Source organism: Corvus kubaryi, unplaced genomic scaffold (assembly GCF_017639235.1).
Source record: "Corvus kubaryi isolate FWS band 111438036 unplaced genomic scaffold, C.kubaryi_AGA036_p1.0 65067, whole genome shotgun sequence".
NCBI classification, from domain to species: Eukaryota; Metazoa; Chordata; class Aves; order Passeriformes; family Corvidae; genus Corvus; species Corvus kubaryi.
The window spans coordinates 106,447-123,623 of NW_024581738.1; the positions used below are offsets into that span (position 1 = coordinate 106,447).

At 49.0% G+C, this 17,177-nt stretch overlaps 2 protein-coding genes across 3 annotated transcripts; both read left to right on the forward strand.

The window, feature by feature from the left end:
- The first annotated feature begins 1,093 nt into the window (after positions 1-1,093).
- LOC121672979 (folliculin) lies at positions 1,094-12,752 on the forward strand. Of its 2 annotated transcripts, none has more exons than XM_042045963.1 (12): positions 1,094-1,351; positions 2,605-2,883; positions 4,079-4,225; positions 4,871-5,092; positions 5,697-5,857; positions 6,568-6,659; positions 7,373-7,563; positions 8,125-8,238; positions 8,592-8,715; positions 8,976-9,107; positions 10,335-10,440; positions 11,206-12,752. In XM_042045963.1, exons 2-12 carry the CDS (start codon positions 2,635-2,637, stop codon positions 11,405-11,407), a joined length of 1,740 nt encoding a protein of 579 aa, XP_041901897.1. In that variant the 5' UTR covers positions 1,094-1,351; positions 2,605-2,634; the 3' UTR covers positions 11,408-12,752. The 2 variants fall into 2 exon arrangements, with proteins under 2 accessions (XP_041901897.1, XP_041901896.1); XM_042045962.1 differs by lacking the exon at positions 1,094-1,351 and adding an exon at positions 1,450-1,545.
- A 1,590-nt stretch (positions 12,753-14,342) lies between these two features.
- LOC121672982 (mitochondrial cardiolipin hydrolase-like) lies at positions 14,343-16,165 on the forward strand. Its single transcript, XM_042045966.1, has 2 exons — positions 14,343-14,766; positions 14,882-16,165. The coding sequence occupies exons 1-2, from the start codon at positions 14,343-14,345 to the stop codon at positions 15,121-15,123; spliced, it is 666 nt and encodes a 221-aa protein (XP_041901900.1). The 3' UTR covers positions 15,124-16,165.
- Positions 16,166-17,177: the final 1,012 nt, after the last annotated feature.

A 17,177-nucleotide genomic window follows, 5' to 3' on the forward strand; every position in this document is an offset into this window, starting at 1 on the left:
GAAATAGTCTTTCTTTTGTGTCTTTCTTGAGAAGTGCTGCTGCAGGTCCTTGTCTAGATGGGCTTTGGGATTTTGGATGGAACACTTACTCTGAGCAATCTGGTCTAGTGAAGATGTCCCTGCCCATGGCAGGGGGTTGGAATGGGATGGTCCATAAGGTCTTTCCAACCCAAACCATTCTGGGATTCATGTCTGACCTCTGTGTTTCTGTAATAATCCATCTTGCAGGCCATCTGGGTATTGTTTTTATCAGAGCCGTAATTATTAGTCCATGTGTGGCTGCTTGGATCCAGAGGCATGTCTTATAGTGGTATCAGCTGCTCTTTTCTTGGGATTGAAGTACAAGTTTTACTCAGTTAAATAATCTATGCTGTTATATTCTTGAAAATTTACTATTTTCATTCAGATTCGGGTATTTAAAACTCTGTAAGGGGCAACTCCAAGGGGCAGGGAAGAATCCGGTACTTTGTTATTTTGAAGCCTAATAGTTCACATGGAATTTGGTTTAGCTTTCTGTCATAGATTCCTAGAGGTATATAATCTTTTAATACTTAAACTTGATATCCTGAAGAGAAACTGTAGTAGTTTAATGGAAATGAAGAGCCTGAACAGATTTAACTTTGGCATTTGCTCCCTGGTCTTCCCGGGCTGTACCTGAGTAAACACCATACAGCTGCTTTATAAATCGGGAAACGACAATACTTCGAAGCCTTCATCTGCCATAATCTTACATTCTAAGCACTTTAAAGAATTAAGACAGACAGTGGGTGCTGAGTCTCCAGTGGAGAAGTCGCGCCGAGCCTGCGGAGAACACGGCACCGCCCTGAGGCGGGGGGCAGTGCCGGGAAGAGGCCCTGCGGCAGCCGATGGCGAAGCTCGCTAACGCGGCAGCCTCTGCCCCCGGCCCCGGCCCCGGCCCCGGCCCCGGCCCCGCCGCGTCCCCCCGCTCCCGGTTCCCGTCCCGGCTCCTTCGGGGACTCCGCCCGCGGCCGCCCGGGGTTCCCTCCCAGCGCCCGCTGCTCACGTGACCCACAGTGAGGACCGTACCACCCCGCGGGGGGAGCGCGGCCCGCTCCCGGGGCGGCCCCCGCGGGTCGCAGGCTGCCGCTCGTCCCTTCTCGTGTTCCCGGTGATCAAACACCACTGTTCCCACTCTGCGCTGTGACAGCTGGACGGGTGTAGCGGCGCGAGGGGAGGAGGCGCCTTCTATGCCTCCTCATGTCCCCTCTCCCTTGAGGTAATGGCTCCGCCCGGCCCATGTGGGCAGTGCGGCCCTGGGCCGAGCCACTGCTGCAGCCGGGGAGGTAGCTGTTCCCCAGGAGAACGGCGGGACGGCCAGCTCAGTCCCACGGTACGAACGGGCTTCTCATCTCTCTCTCTCCTACTTTTTTCTCCATCTTCGCGCTTCTCCGCGGCGTCGACGGGCGCGCGGGCGAGGAGCTGTCTGCCCCTGTCCCCCCCCCCAGCTGGCAGTGAGGGTGGTACGGCCGGTGGGTCAGTCGGTGTCAGGCGCCCGCGGACACGGGCCGGGCCGGGGGAGCCGCGGTGAGCGGGGTCTCCGGGCACGGGGAGCCGGGACTGGGCCGGGGGTGACCGGGCACGGGGAACCGGACACGGGGCCCGGCAGGATAGGCCGGCCCGGGTCCGGCAGGGCCTGAGGCGTTCGGATCCGCGGGCGCTCAGCAGGGCCGGACCGTTCCTGAGGCTCCGGGCACGGGGGTCGGGTCTGTGTGACCTCAGCCTTGATCCAGAGGAGGCCACCAAGTTGGTCAGAGGAGAGGAGCACCTCTCCTTTGAGGAAAGGCTGGAAGAATAGGGATTGTTCAGCCTAGAAAACAGAAGCCTTGGGGGTGACCTAACTGTGGCCTTCCAGTACCTAAAGGAACTTACAGGAAAAATGGGGCAAGACTTTACAGGGGTCTGGAGTGACAGGACAAGCTTCAAACTGACAGCGGGGCTAGATGGGATATTGGGAAGAAATTTGCGCTGTGAGGGTGGTGAGGCCCTGGCAGAGGTTGGCCGGAGAAGCTGTGGCTACCCCATCCCTGGAAGTGTTCAAGCCAGGTTGGACAGGGCTTGGAGCAACCTGGGATAATGGAACGTGTCCCTGCCCATGGCAGGAGGTTGTACTGGATGATTTTCAAGGTCCCTTCCAACCCAAACCATTCCGGGACTCCCTGAACCTGTCCCTGTAAGACTGGAGGTGTCTGGGCATGAGGGGTTGGTCCAGCCTCATTCACCCCCGTGGGGCTTGAGGTGTCCTGGCTCAGTGTCCAGGATATGGGCACAGCAGGTTGGGTTGCTCGAGCCCGTCCCATCAGTACACAGAAGGTTGGTCCTGGATCAGTGGAATGCCCAGGAGGGTGTTGGAGTCACCATCCCTGGAGGGGTTTAAGGAAAGACTGGATGTGGCACTCAGTGTTCTGGTCTGGGTGTCAAGGTGGGGATCTCAAGTTGGACTCGATGGTCTTGGAGTTCCCAGGCTCAGGCTGAGCTTAAGGCCAGCTGTTCCTGGAGGGATGCAGAACAGGACTGGCACCAGTGAGGCCTGAGAGATGCTATGATACCCCGTGTGCTGACCGTGTGCTCTCTCCCTGGCTGCAGGAGGTCTGGCAGGTGTGCTGAGCCCTCACTATGAACGCTATCGTTGCTCTGTGCCATTTCTGTGAGCTCCACGGCCCTCGCACCCTGTTCTGCACCGAGGTCCTGCATTCACCACTCCCGCAGGGCGCCGGCAGCGGGGACATCTCCGGGCAGAATGAACAGGCAGAAGAGGAGGAAGGTGGGATTCAGATGAGCAGCCGGATCCGCTCACACAGCCCGGCTGAAGGGGCCAGCGCCGACTCCAGCAGCCCAGGGCCAAAGAAATCAGACATGTGTGAGGCAAGTGTGAAAATCTGTGTATGGGCATTGGTGTCCTTGGCTTGGCTAAAGGGCTCTGGGATTCTCTGATGTAAATTCAATTGTTTAGAGAGAAAAAAATGTGAACAGAACTTGTTTTGTATGTGTCAGTGCCAGAAGATCTCCAAGTCCTCATGAACTGCAAGCTAGCCCTAAGTCTAATCCTAATGATCCATCACAAGAGGATGGAGGAGCTGTTGTTGAATACATACACCTTGACAGGACCTTGAGGTCTTTAAGCTCTGTGATTCTGTGATTCTCTTGTGGATAAGAAATACTTTCCTAATCCTCAAAGAGCATTTACTTTGTTAGATTAGGTCAGATCATTTATTAATAATAATTTTAAGAGCAGTATTGGTTAGGAAACATATAAAAAGCAAAATCAATTAAAACAATAGGAAAAATGTATATTCTCAGTCGTTCAGGGCTGTTCAGCCTGGAGAACAGAACTTTGTGTGGAGACCTCACAGCAACCTTCCAGTGTCTGAATGGGCCTGTAGGGAATCCAGAGAGGGACTCTTCATCAGAAACTGCAGTGATGGGACAAGGAGCAGTGTGTTGAAACTGAAAGAGGGGGAATTTAGGTTGGATATACTAAAGAAATTTTTCCCTGTCAGGGTGGTGAGGCCCTGGCACAGGTTGCCCCATCCCTGGAAGTGTCCAAGGCCAGGTTGGACCGGGCTTAGGGCAACCTGGGACAGTGGGAGGTGTCCCTGCCCATGGCAGGGGGTGGAACGAGGTGATCTTTAAGGTCCCTTCCAACCCAAACCATTCCATGATTCCATGATTCTCATACTTGTCTTCTATCAGTACTTGCTCTGACATATTTATTATTTACTTTCCCTTCAGCTGTAGAGCCAGTTTTGTTTGGCCAGTTGGTTTCACAGCTGCTGTAACTGAACTTTACCAGCTGTAGAGCCAGCACCAAGTTCACAATGAAATTAAATAGTGGAAAATGAGCATAAGAACAGAGGAAGTATATCAGAGTTTTGTGTGAGGAGCTGAGCTCAAATCCTGACCCTGATTCACGTTCCTTGTGTTCTGAGTCTTTGTGTTCCTGTCTGTGTGTGTGAATAACATTTTACGGTGTTTTGGAGGGAACAAAGCTTCAGAACTCTTTGGAAACCCGAGATAACTGCACTCTCATTTATGGCTGGATGTGCTTTTCTGCCTTCAGGGCTGCCGCTCTCTTGCAGGAGGACACCCGGGGTACGTCAGCCACGACAAAGAGACCTCGATCAAGTACGTCAGCCACCAGCACCCAAACCACCCCCAGCTGTTCAGCATCGTGCGCCAGGCCTGCGTCCGCAGCCTCAGCTGTGAGGTACCTGCCTTGGAGGACAGGGAAACACTATTTATGGCTCCTGTATCACTTCAGATCCAAGATATTTCTTAGCTGATCCTGGCTGCTCTGTGCGGACTGAAACACTGAGGGAACGAGGTGGAAAGACAGGCGCAGAAGTCTGTTTATTCCAGAATTGGTGGTATTTTTTAAGCTTGATCTTTGATAAGCTTGAGGGTTCCTTCCTCTCATGTTGTGAGGCTAAAAATATCCCCTTCTTGGTTTCATTCCTTGTGCTTATTAATTTTCATTGTAAGATAACCTATTCTTGTAAAAACCTCCGAATCTGTTGTTGAGTGCCCTTTGTAGACCATTAATATTCATCCTCTAACAGATATGAAGGAAAAACCTTACAGATTAATGAGCAGTTGTGTGTCAGGATCAGCAAAATTCCTTCTGGATTCTCAGTATTGTAGTTGAATGGAGCTGAATTCTTAAAATACAGTTAAATGTAAGGATTTGGAGTGTTTGTAGGATACCTCTGGAGGGCTGTTGGACCACACTTTTGGGGTAGTAGTGTAAAAAGGCTTCATTTATTTACCAAGTGGGTGTTAAAGTGCAGGAAGCTGTTTAGTTGGTTACTCTGTGATGTATTTAATGACTTTGGTGTGTGTCCCTTCCCTTCAGGTCTGCCCAGGACGTGAAGGCCCAATTTTTTTTGGAGATGAACAGCATGGTTTTGTGTTCAGCCACACCTTCTTTATCAAAGACAGCCTGGCTCGAGGTTTCCAGCGCTGGTACAGCATCATCACCATCATGATGGACCGGATTTACCTCATCAACTCCTGGCCTTTCTTGCTGGGAAAAATCAGAGGCATCATTGATGAGCTCCAGGGCAAAGCGCTGAAGGTGGGTCAGTGCAGAGTTCCTGTGACTCAATGTTAGTGCAGCATCACGGTCCCTGATTGACAGCTGAGTCAAAAAGCTGATCCAGCTCATGCCAGGGTAATTGTTAAGATTGACACAAGGAGAATGGTGTGTATCCCCATCCCTGGAAGTCTTCACAGCCAGGTTGGACAGGGCTTGGAGCAACCTGGTCTAGTGGAAGATGTCCCTGCATGTGGCAGGGTGGTTGGAACAAGTTGAATTTTAAGGTCCTTTCCAACCCAAACCATTCCAGGATTCTGTGTTTGGCATGTAGGAGGGAAGGAACAGGGTATTTTTGTCACTTGAAACACTTGATGCTTTTTACAGGCCTGGTAGACAACAGCTCTGTTACAAATGCAAGTAAGTAAATCTGGGGAGGACAGTGATTTTGGAGCACAGATGTTACCTAGTGATAATTTTAGTCCATCTAAGAATAAGATGTCCCTTCTCTCTGTTTTCCTGTAACTGGATAGGTCTGTGTGACGCACCCTTTTCACTTGGTATTTTTGTTGTGACTTTTTGGCTGAGCTCTGTGCAAACACTGAATCTCTTTCAGTCTGTGACGCTGCCCTTGTTGTGTGTGCAGGTGTTTGAAGCAGAGCAGTTTGGGTGCCCCCAGCGTGCCCAGCGCATGAACACAGCCTTCACCCCCTTCCTGCACCAGCGCAACGGGAACGCCGCCCGCTCCCTGACATCCCTGACCAACGACGAGAACCTCTGGGCCTGTCTGCACACCTCCTTTGCTTGGTAATGCGCTGCTGTTCTCAGCTTGTACACCTCCTTCCTGAGGAGGATATTGCCATATCCTGAAAGACTGGGAATGTGATTTGAGTGTTTGGGTATTTTTTTTTTTTTTTTGAGGTAATACTTAGACTTTGCTGAGTAGCATCTGAACTGGAAAGAGCCAACACTGATGCCTTTAGGACAAATAAATGTCTTTTTACTGTGAAGTAAAACTAATGTGGCAGCTAATAGAGGCCATGGCTGTGCAGATGGAAAGGTTTTGCAGTGTGGAAGTGTGGAAGGATAAAAGATGCTCCTACCCCCAGTGTGTTGCACCCCGAATTCACATGTGACAGACCGTGGTGGTTCACCTCGGAGTGCCTCTGTGTTGGGATCAGCAGCGTGGGACATGCAGCCATTGGGCTCTGAGAGAGTCCAGTTGCTCCAGTGCCTGACTGGTTCATTAAACTTCCCTGGAAAGATGCCACAGGGAGGGTTGCAACACTGGCATGTGATTTGGATGGGGGATAAGCATGCTGCACTAAGAAATTGCAGAGCAATGGGATGTGGGTGACTTTGCATGGCAGGGATTGTAAGATGGGCCGATAGTCCCACACTGATGAAAGCACAGGGATGTGCTGGTTAGTGCTGGAGTTTTTATTGACATCATGGCACCAAGTGTCTTACTTGGCAAGCTGCATGAACCCTGCTACTCTTCCTTTCAATGTCTCCAGGCTTCTGAAAGCTTGTGGTAGCCGGCTTACAGAGAAGCTTCTGGAGGGAGCACCCACAGAAGACACCCTTGTTCAGATGGAGAAACTTGCAGGTGAGCTAGAAGTTTCCAGAGCTGCAAAGACCCTCTGAGAATGCTTTAGATGGTGAAACCCTGGGTCCTTTGATCAGCATCTTAAGCACAAACATTGCTCATCTCCTTTACCTTCATGGTAGTCCCTGAAGCAGCTGATCCACTCTCCCATCTGGAGATGGCTCTGACAGGAATGTGAAATCCAGGCACCTCAAAGGCTCTCTGCACGTGGTGTTTGTCACTTGAGTAGCAGTGTTGCATCATCAAGATTGTTCTCTCTGGCTGGGCTGGCCCTCCCAACGAATCTCTATAGCCAGGAGGATTTGCAGTCACAACATATGCATTTCTTGCTTCTTTTTCTACAAACTTTCTAAAAGTAAAGGATCATAGTTTTTTTTTTCCTGCATTGAATTATTTTATCAACCCATTTAGACTAGAGTCTACAAAGCTTTGGCTATAACTTTTAAAACAAGAATAGAGAACATAGCTGATAAAAAAATATGACTTTCTGTTCTGTAGAAGATGAAAAATTCCTTCTTGACCCTTGAGTAGTTATTTTTATCTGAATTAACACGTCATTAACACTTTGGTGTGTCTGTGCTGCTGCCAGTACTTTCAGTTACTGTGTTCTGAGCTCTCTCTTCCCACATACACCCATGTGGGCACTTTCCAGTTTCCATTCCTAGACAGCAGCAATTTTTATGACCACTCTGGCTTTTTTTTTTTTTCGCTAGATCTGAAAGAAGAGTCAGAAGGCTGGGATGGTTCTGAGGAAGAAGAGAAGCCTTCTTCCCAGCCAGATGTTGTGGAAGGGCAGGAGCTGTCCAAAAGCTCCCCTGAAACATCTCTGATGCCAGATTGCAACAGCTGGAACATAGCTCACAGAAGGTTGTCTGTCTTTCGCTCTCTCAGGCACATGAGACAGGTAAGAAAGGGTGCTGAGTCCACAAGCTCTTTTCTCCTGATAATGCCTTTTTTTTTAAAAGATACATTTATTTCCTGCAATCTGCACATGTCCTGGTGCTGTGTTCAGCACAGTGCCTGCCCAGCCAGGAACATGATGTGAACTGCATCTCCAGGCATGCTCCCTTCCTCATGTGGGCCTCTGGTGATCATCAGTCATGTGGGGTGGAGTCAGATGATTTCTCTCAAATTCTGCACTTCTCTTCTTCCCAAGAGCAGTAATTTAATACAGAGGTTGTGCAGCATCTTTAAAGCCAAGTAATATTTGCCTTTAAAAAAAGTGTTTCAGAGAGGAAAAATAATTTACAAATAGAATAAATTATTCTGTGCAGATCTTGCTTTTCTCCAGTGCTCCCAGTGACCTGGCTGAGGGGGAAGGTTCATGTGCTAAATTTCCATGTTTGTTCCTGCTGTTCAGTTCTAGCCATTTTCCTACCTGTCACTCATGTTTTTAACGGGGCAAACTGGACATTTCACTCATTTTTGTAACCAATGCAGAATGCTTTGGGTTTTTTTTTTCCAGGTTCTTGGGGCATCAGCATTCCGAATGCTAGCTTGGCATGTTCTGATGGGGAACCAGGTCATCTGGAAAGCTCGAGATATGGATCTTGTCCAGTCTGCCTTTGATGTGCTACGGGTAGAAACATTTATTTCTTGGCTGCATATTTTTACATGTATTTCTCTACTGCTCCAGCCTTTATAATGATCTGCCCCGATATGTAATCTTGTGAAGAGTGTGTTCTAAATTATGTGGTTTTTGAGAAAAACAACAATTAAAAGGCCCAAAAAAACATGCACAACCTTTGGGTGTCTTGCTTGTCCTCAGCGACTGCATGGGCTCTCAAGCTGAGTAGGTTACTTCGATCCTCCAAATCAGGAGCATCTGCCTAAGCAGTGCTCCAGCTCTTGGTCAGCCCTGAAGTCAGGGAGACAATTGTCCTTTAGTTTTACTTCCAGAGTTTCTCTTGACTGGTTTCCTTCCCCCTGCAGACGATGCTGCCCATCGGGTGTGTGCGGATCATCCCCTACAGTGACCAGTATGAGGAGGCCTATCGGTGCAACTTCCTAGGCCTGAGCCCACATGTCCAAATCCCACCCCACATCCTGTCATCTGGTAAGAACCTCTTGCAGAACCTTCTCCTCTTGCTGTCATCTCATGTTAAAGGACACCAGATTTTTAATTTTTTTTAAATAAGTATTGCCTGCATGAAATAAAGCCTGAACTGCTTCATTTTGTTTTCCCCATGTCTTTGCCTGGTCAGTGACTAAAAGATGTGACACCTTCTCTAGGCACTGCCCATAGCAGGGTCTGTAGCTGTGTTTTGGAATCTGCCCTAGCACAGCTCACGTTCTTTTGGACTCTTGTTGCTCCAGAGTTTGCTGTCCTCGTGGAAGTCCGCACTGCCACCCGCTCCAGCCTCTACCCAACCCTGTTTGATGATGAGCAGTCCCTCAACAAGTATGAGTTCATTGTCACCAGTGGGAGCCCTGTTGCAGCAGATCGAGGTGGGTGCTTTGAAAGCAGAAAGAACCTCTGTCACTGAGATTCAAAGAGCATCTTGATCTTTAACTGGTTTTCATGTACTGGCCCTTAAGGAGGTTGGAGTAGAAGCTGGGTCAATATTCAGCTGGGGTTTAGCTGTTTGAGGTGAGGTTCACCACAGATTGTTCAATTATAAAAGATTTGTTCTCCCAGATCAGCATTTTGCCTATTAATTTTCATAAATGAGAAATGGATTCTGTAACATACGTGTAAGAAAAATTGTAGGGAAATTCTGTAGCCTACACTTTCAATCCTGGAATACTTGAGTATTTATTTTGAGTAAGACTAACTTGTAAGGACCACAACATCACTAATTTTCCACATTCCACTTGATAGCCAAATATGACTGATAGAGAAATACCCAGACTTTTTTATATAATTTTACCTACTTCCTTCCAGCAGTTGAACATGTGCACTTAAGGTGTGATTTGAGTAAGGTCCATCAGTCTCATGTTTTCTGTGAAGTCTTAATTTAGATGAATTGGCCTCACTGAGTGTCTCAAAAGACATGGCAGATGACTCATCCTTCCTCTCTGTCCCTGAAGGTAGAGAAGCAAAGCAGAGACTTCTCTCTACGTAGTGCTCTTCCTATTGCACATGTATGAATACACCAGTCTATTTTCCATCCAATCAGTGGCATGTCCAGAAACTTCTGGACAAAAATAATCACTGGAAGGTCTTTTCTCCACCACACCATCAAACTTACTAGGGAAAAAAGTCTCCTAGGGACTTCCAAAAAGTGGTCCAGGAATGCCTTGGGTTGGTTGCTGGTTTATTTTTTCTCTAAGTATCCTGGAACTGCCCTTAACAAGAGGAACATTAAATCAAGAGTAAGTTGAGGGTTCATATTTTTATATGTATGTACAAAGCATGAAGGCTTTTTCATAACCTTTTGTTTTTAAGGATCTTTTGATAAGGGCACAACAAAAGCAGCAGTTAAGAAGTGGGGCTGAAGAAAACAAAGGCCCCTGAACCTGTTTTGATGTCCCAGGGTCCTTCACTGAATTCCATGTTGCTTCTTGGATCAGATGGTTTTCTAATGGGATGATCTTCAGCTCCTCTTCCATGGAAATGAAATCCCAGCAGGCCACTGGGGGATATATTTAAGAAGTAGTAGTAAGGGTGTAAGCAGTAGCCTTTGGCTTGTGTGTCCTCTTTCTCACCCTTTCCCCCTTTTTCTGCTCCTGCAGTTGGCCCAACAATCTTGAACAAGATCGAAGCTGCCCTGACCAACCAGAACCTCTCCGTGGATGTTGTGGATCAGTGCCTTGTTTGCCTGAAGGAGGAGTGGATGAAGTAAGTAGAGCTACCTTGCTTTCAGGGGAGCAGCTTTGGCACTGCTCCTAGAACAGTTACAGCAGAGTGCAGGACACACTTCAGTCCAGGTGACTTCTGCTGCAGTTCAGCAGTAGTTGGATTTACAGGAGCAAATTAAGTCAGGAGTTAAGAATTTTCTACTCTAGTCCTAAATCTCTTTTTGGCTTTAAGCAGTTCTTAACCTTTATGCTTCAGTACACACATCTGTAGGTTACCTGCATGACAACACCTGTCTGCCTCACCTTGGTTAGGAGGATTAAATATGCAAATCCCTCTCTGCCTGTCAGCGTGGCCATACCCCAGCACAGGTAACACCCAAACACATGCCCAGGTTCTGCCTTCAGGCACTGCATTTCAGAGATGCAGGTAGCTGTAAAGGAAGACCAGTCAGTCATGTGAAATAATTGATGGAATATCACGAGTTTGTGAATTTACCTGAAGGCCAGATGGGCCCTGGATTTGTCTCGCAGGGAAGATTCCCAGTTGTCACTATTAATTGTTCTACTTTCTGCTAGAGTGAAAAAACCAAACTAGAAATATGCCATTATTACTGCAAATGAGTCATCTCCCTAACTAATCCCCCTCCTTCATCAAAGCATGAGAATAGTTTCCATGAAACACTGGTTGAAGGATTTATTAACATTTAGTTGCAGTAGGTCCCAAGAGAAGCTCCAGTTCCTCCTTGTTCCCTGTTTGATGCGTGCGAGTCCATTTGATAATGACAGGAATCTCTTGTTCCTGCAGTAAAGTGAAAGTCCTCTTTAAATTCACTAAAGTGGACAGCAGACCCAAGGAGGATACCCAAAAACTGCTGAGCATTCTGGGAGCTGCAGAGGAGGACAATGTCAAGCTTCTCAAGTTCTGGATGACCGGCCTGAGCAAGACGTACAAGTCCCACCTGATGTCAACAGTTCGCAGCCCAACGTCCTCAGAGTCCCGGAATTAAAGGGTGCCCAACCTCCCCTGCTGCCTTCAGAGAAGAGCAGGGAACCCTGGTTACCTCTGCTGAGCCTGCAGCATGTGCTTTAGGTGGATAGTGAGGCTTCATCACTATTCTCCTCGTCCTCAAACCAACTTGAAGAGTGACTTGAGTCTTTTCTACTTGCTGTGAGACTGGACTAATAAGTGCTAATCCACAGTGCTTCTGTCTCTCCTGGAACTCAGCTCAATCTAGATGTGCACACTCGAGACTAAAACACAGCAATGCTCAAAGAACCAGCTAAATTAATTAAAATCCCATCCTGTCCTCATTAAGCCTCATGGTGTGGCAGCAGGCCTCACCTTTGGATTCCTTGGCAGGCCTGTGACAACATCCAGAACTCCTGGGAGTGCATATGGTTAATCTCACTGAAATCCCTCATAAATCTCCTAAATGCCTGAGAGAACAAGAACCAAAAATAAGAGACACGTCACAGGGTATGGATCACATGTAAATTATTTCAAACGACTTTGTGCTCAGATTTAAGAGACTATTTTCTGCTGTAGCATAAGTCAGGATATCCCACGGGAGTCCTGTCACTCCTCTTTATTTATTTATATCTTAACTTGAGACGGTTTTAGCATTTGCTTTGGAAATCTTGTCTGGGAGGGTGAATTGTAAAATAAGAAGTCTCAAAATGCAGCCTGCTTGCCTCTCAGAGGGGAAAATACTCGCCTTGTTTTGCCTGTGGTTGCAGAACTTCCAGGTAATTAAGATAACCTCGCCAGGATAAGGTTCTCTTCTGTCTTTTTTAGCTTCCTAATTAAGTTAAGCAGAAGAGATTCAACCTGTAGGTGCTCCCTTATATAACTCTATAGTAGCCATTTTTGCTTAATAGTTGATGAAAACCTTGGTGCATTTTTTAATTACCTAACCAGATATTCCTTATCTGTACTGTAAGGAATCACTGTTTCTGTTGTGAAGTCTGGGATTTATGTCTTTTTTTTGTTTTTCTGGATCATTATTGGGAACACTTGACATTACCACAGATATTTTGAACAAGCTAAAGGCAGGTTTTACCCAGGTGACCTTCTACACTCACTCAAGCTCAGAGAGGATGTTCCAGCTTGTCACAAGTTCTGTTCTTATATATAAAATATGCAGGTTGATTTTTGTCTGGAACATCTGTAAAATGGAGACAGGCATTAAATCTCATAAGAGCTATTTTTGTAAAATGAACAAAGCCTGGTTTTGTGTTCATTTTCAATGTGTGTGTGTGTTGTGGGGGGGGAAGCAGCAATTGATCCACAAAATTCCTGCATCCATAGCCAAAATCTAATGTAGAGGATTTAATATAGTTCTTTTCTGCTTATCTTTGTATTAGTTTCTTGTAGACTGATCTAGTACTCTTTATTTTAAAACTATTCTGGTCCAGTCCAGAGCTGCGTAACAGAGCAGGTGAGTTTGGCATCATTTGACATTGAGACCTTTTTGATTGCTGAACTGGTTTTGTCTTTTGAAAAATTCAGCTCTCCCAAGCAATCCAACAAACCTACTCCAGTGGTTTGTTCCAAAACAACAAAAGGTTGGTTGGTCACGAGATCGAGCCCGAGGCTGCTGCTTCTCCCTTGCTCTTGGTGAGTCGTGCACGATGTTGATCCCTCTCCATCCTGACCTGAACCGAGGCCGTCATGGACAACCAGACTCAGTTTTGAGCCAGGGCAAGGAAACCACTAACTTAACACTTATAAAATGCCCACAGGAAAGAAGGGGGAGAGCTGCCAAGTGAGTGAACCTACACCCCAGCTGTGCTTGCCTGCCAAAACACATCTATATGTGGGATTACCAAATGATTGCCTGGGCAGGTTCCTGCAGCTCGCAGGTGAGGCCGCGGGTGCTCCCTTTGCCATCAACAAGAGCTGGAATGTGCACAACTTAATTAACAAAAGCATCATGTCTGCAGACATCTTTCACCACCCTCCTTCCCTCCAAATGATACGCCTTAGAGACAAACTGATTGATGCTGGATAAATATTCCAATGTGATTTCTGCCTGGCTGAGCAGCGTGTACCTGGGAGTGAGGTGGGAGCGGTGAGCGCTGCAGCTGCTGGGTGATGGACCCAGTGCTGGGTGACTGCTGGCTGCAGTTACAGACAAAGCCTTTTTGTACTGGTTCTGCCACCCCTGTCTCCTCAGCCAGGCAGGGTCCAGCAGGTCATTGTCCCCCTCTATTCTGCCCTCATGAGACTCCACCTGCAGAGCTGCCTCCAGCTCTGGGGCCAACAACATCACAAGGATGTGGAGCTGCTGGAGCAAGTCCTGAGGAGGCCACAAAGATGCTCCAAGGGATGGAGCCCCTCTGCTCTGGAGAGAGGCTGGGAGAGCTGGGGGTGTTCACTTGGAGAAGAGAAGGCTCCAGGGAGACCTAAGAGCCCCTTCCAGGGCCTAAAAGGGCTCCAGGAGAGCTGGAGAGGGACTGGGGTGACAGGACACAGGGTATGGCTTCCCAGTGCCAGAGGGCAGGGATGGATGGGATATTGGGAAGGAATTCCACCCTGAGGGTGCTGAGGCCCTGGCACAGGGTGCCCAGAGAAGCTGTGGCTGCCCCATCCCTGGAAGTGTGCAAGGCCAGGCCGGATGGGGCTTGGAGCACCCTGGGATAGTGGAAGGTGTCCCTGCCCATGGCAGGGGGTTGGAACTGGATGACCTTTGAGATCCCTTCGAACCCAAGCCATTCTCGGATTAAAGGATGTGTTGTGTGTCTGCAGCGTCCACGGTCGGTGTGTGGTGAAGGATTCGGTGTCAGAGTTTCGCTGCCTGGGAAGGGGTCGGCGTTTGGGGAAGGGAGGGCAGGCTCGGTGCCGGGATTTCGCAGCCCGGCCCAGCCCCTTGTGGCGGCCACTCCTCCCCACAGGCCGCTCCCGCCTCTGCCGCGGCTGCGCGGGCCGGGCCGGGCCGGGCCATGTGGGCTCTGGGGGCTGTGGGGGGTGCGCGGGGCGCGGCGCTGGCGGCGGCGGCGGTGGCGGTGACCGCGGTGGCGCTGGCGGTGTTGGCCTGGCGGCGGGCCCGGCCCGTGCGGGAGGTGCTGTTCTTCCCTTCGCGGCCCTGCTGCATCGAGGCGCTGCTGGCCGAGGCGGCCCAGCCCGGGGCGCCCGCCCGGCCCTGCCCGTGCCCGCTGCCGAGCGGCGACACCGCCCTGAGCCGCCTCGTGCGCCGCCTCCTCTCCGCCCGCCGCTCGCTCGACCTCTGCCTCTTCTGCTTCTCCTGCCCGCAGCTCGCCCGCGCCGTGCAGCTGCTGCACCGCCGCGGGGTCCGCGTCCGCCTCGTCACGGACGCGCAGTACATGGGGCTGCACGGCTCCCAGATCGGCCGCCTGCGCCACGCGGGTGAGCGCGGTGCAGCCGGGCATCGATCGCGGCACGGGCATGGAGCCCGGCACCCGGGGTGGCCGGGGCCCACTGCGGGGCTCGGTGACCCCTGAGAAGGTGTCTGTCTCTGCAGGGATCCAGGTGCGCCACGACCAGCACAGCGGGTACATGCACCACAAGTTCGCCATCGTGGACCGGAGGATGCTCATCACAGGCTCCCTCAACTGGACCACGCAGGCCATCCAGAGCAACCGGGAGAATGTGCTGGTCGTGGAGGACGCCGAGTATGTCAAGGCTTTTCAGGATGAGTTTGAAAGGATTTGGGAAGAATACAATCCCACCAATTACAGTTTTTTTCTCAAAGGCAATAAATGATTGAGCTGCCTTACAGGGCTAGTGGAGCATGGTAACACCCACAGATTTTATTATTATGTATAGACATCATTGTTTTGTCCATCTGGGTGTAACTTTGGTAAACATCTCCAGAGAAGTGTTCTCTGCCCTAAAATGCCACAGATCCCTTGCTGTGGGTCATTCCTGTGCTAGAGGGAATGACACAACTGTTTGGTTGTGAGGGTTACAGGCATAGAGCTGCATTCACAGGCATTAAAACTTTGGGCAGGCTCGTTGCTGAGTCCTGGTGCAGACCAGGTGTGTTCACACAGTGCTGGGCACGTGTTTCAGTGGTAAAAGGAAAGTTTTCCAGCGTGGGATATGGAATGGAATTGTAGCCAATGCCAAATGGAATTGTAGCCCAAGGGCTCCTCTACACCAGTAACTAAAGGAGAGATAAAAGGGCTACAGCAGTTACGAGCTTCTATAGATTAAGTGCCTCAGTTATATTCCCTGTTGGCATTAATTGTTGAAAGTTTGTCAAAGGAAATTTGTGGGAAATAGCAAAAATGTTAAAGTTTTGATTGTGCATGTTTCCTTTGGTTAAAGGCTAGCAGAGCTCCAGTGTAAAAGCATGAGCACAGATAGTAATGACAGCTTCTCTTCCAGCAAGGAAGTGTAGGGAAGTCTGGAAGGAAATGAGAGAAACGGTTCTTTGGGATAAGTGTTTGTCTGGAGAGCAGACATGGCTGCAGTTGGGTCATCCACTTCAGGAGAGGTCTGGAAACCCTGGTTCTTTCAGGTGTTGGGATGCCATGCCATGGTCTGTGCCCTCTCCTGGCAGCACCAGGCTGGGGACAGTGAGGGGAGGGAGGCGGCATCTCCATCCCTGCAACTCAGGGTGGAACAAAGATGATGTAAACCTGAGTATTTCAAACTCTAAATAATGTCTGTGTAATAATTGTTTTATACTAAATAGAAAGTGCCTTAATAGTTCTCCAAATTGATATTCTGTTACCAGTTTTGTTACTAGTAGTGCTGCGATTGGCACTGTTAAATAAAGCATTTTCACAGAAAACATCAATATCCTCATCTGACTTTGGCATTCCAATTCCTATAGATCCTTACTGAGATATTTATGATACATGGACATCCCCAGATTTTAGATTTGTTCAGTTCTGAGAAAGGTTGCATGGGGGAAAGAAAACTATATTGCCTCTGTGGAAGCACCTGGGGAAGGTCATTCTCCAGTAAATCCCATTCAGCAGCACTAGATTTAAACTACTTAAAATATATTATTGCTGTCAAAATGCTGCCTGTTGCATGTCCTTTGTGAAGTGAGACTAAAGGCAAACATCTCCCTTTTCAGGCTCTGACCTCTGCCCTGTTCTTCCTTCTTTTTAGAAGTAAACCTGTCACACACGGCATGCAAAGGGTGGTGCAAAAATAGTTTATTACTATATAGTTAATGTAAAGTTAGGTAATTATATTTACAAAGTAAAAATGATCAGCTACATCCAGGGGAGCCTAGCATGTCACACAAGGTTTGTAAGGAATCAATACAGTGAGAAAAAGTGACATTTCTATTACAGCGAGCAGTTGATGAGGAACGGCGGCTCTTAAAAAAGCACTGGAATAAACTGGGAGTGGAAGGGAGAAGGGAAGGAGACAGGAACTCACACACATGGAGAAACAGGAGCCTCCCACGCCCTTCCCCTTTGCAGGGGGAAAAAAATGATGTGTGAGAGACCTGAGGCTGCAGCATCCCAGCGCTGCCCGGGTCCCGCTGGCCCTGCTCCGATGCTGCTCGGCCACGCCACAGCTGGAGCTGAGGACTGGCTGCTGTGTCACATCATCACAGAAACGACCCTGGGAAATGACTCCTTCACCCTCAGTGCTCACAGTCCCCCATGGTTGTTCCCAGACACACGTGGCAGAGCACAGTGCCCAGATTTGACCCAGAACAAGTCCCCATCATTAGTCAGTCGGGTGAAGCTCTGCTCAGAGCCAAACCAAGGCCAAGCTGTTCTGAGGGCACTGGAGGAAGACTGGCCATTAACAATACCTGAACAGCCACATCAGACACCACCCACAGC

Coding starts and splice junctions, on each gene's coding strand:
- LOC121672979 (XM_042045963.1), top strand. CDS start 2,635: ATGAACGCTATCGTTGCTCTGTGCCATTTCTGTGAGCTCCACGGCCCT. Junction 8,239..8,591: donor CTGCCTTTGATGTGCTACGG/GTAGAAACATTT, acceptor TTCCCCCTGCAG/ACGATGCTGCCCATCGGGTG. Junction 8,716..8,975: donor ACCCCACATCCTGTCATCTG/GTAAGAACCTCT, acceptor TTGTTGCTCCAG/AGTTTGCTGTCCTCGTGGAA.
- LOC121672982 (XM_042045966.1), top strand. CDS start 14,343: ATGTGGGCTCTGGGGGCTGTGGGGGGTGCGCGGGGCGCGGCGCTGGCG. Junction 14,767..14,881: donor CGGCCGCCTGCGCCACGCGG/GTGAGCGCGGTG, acceptor CTGTCTCTGCAG/GGATCCAGGTGCGCCACGAC.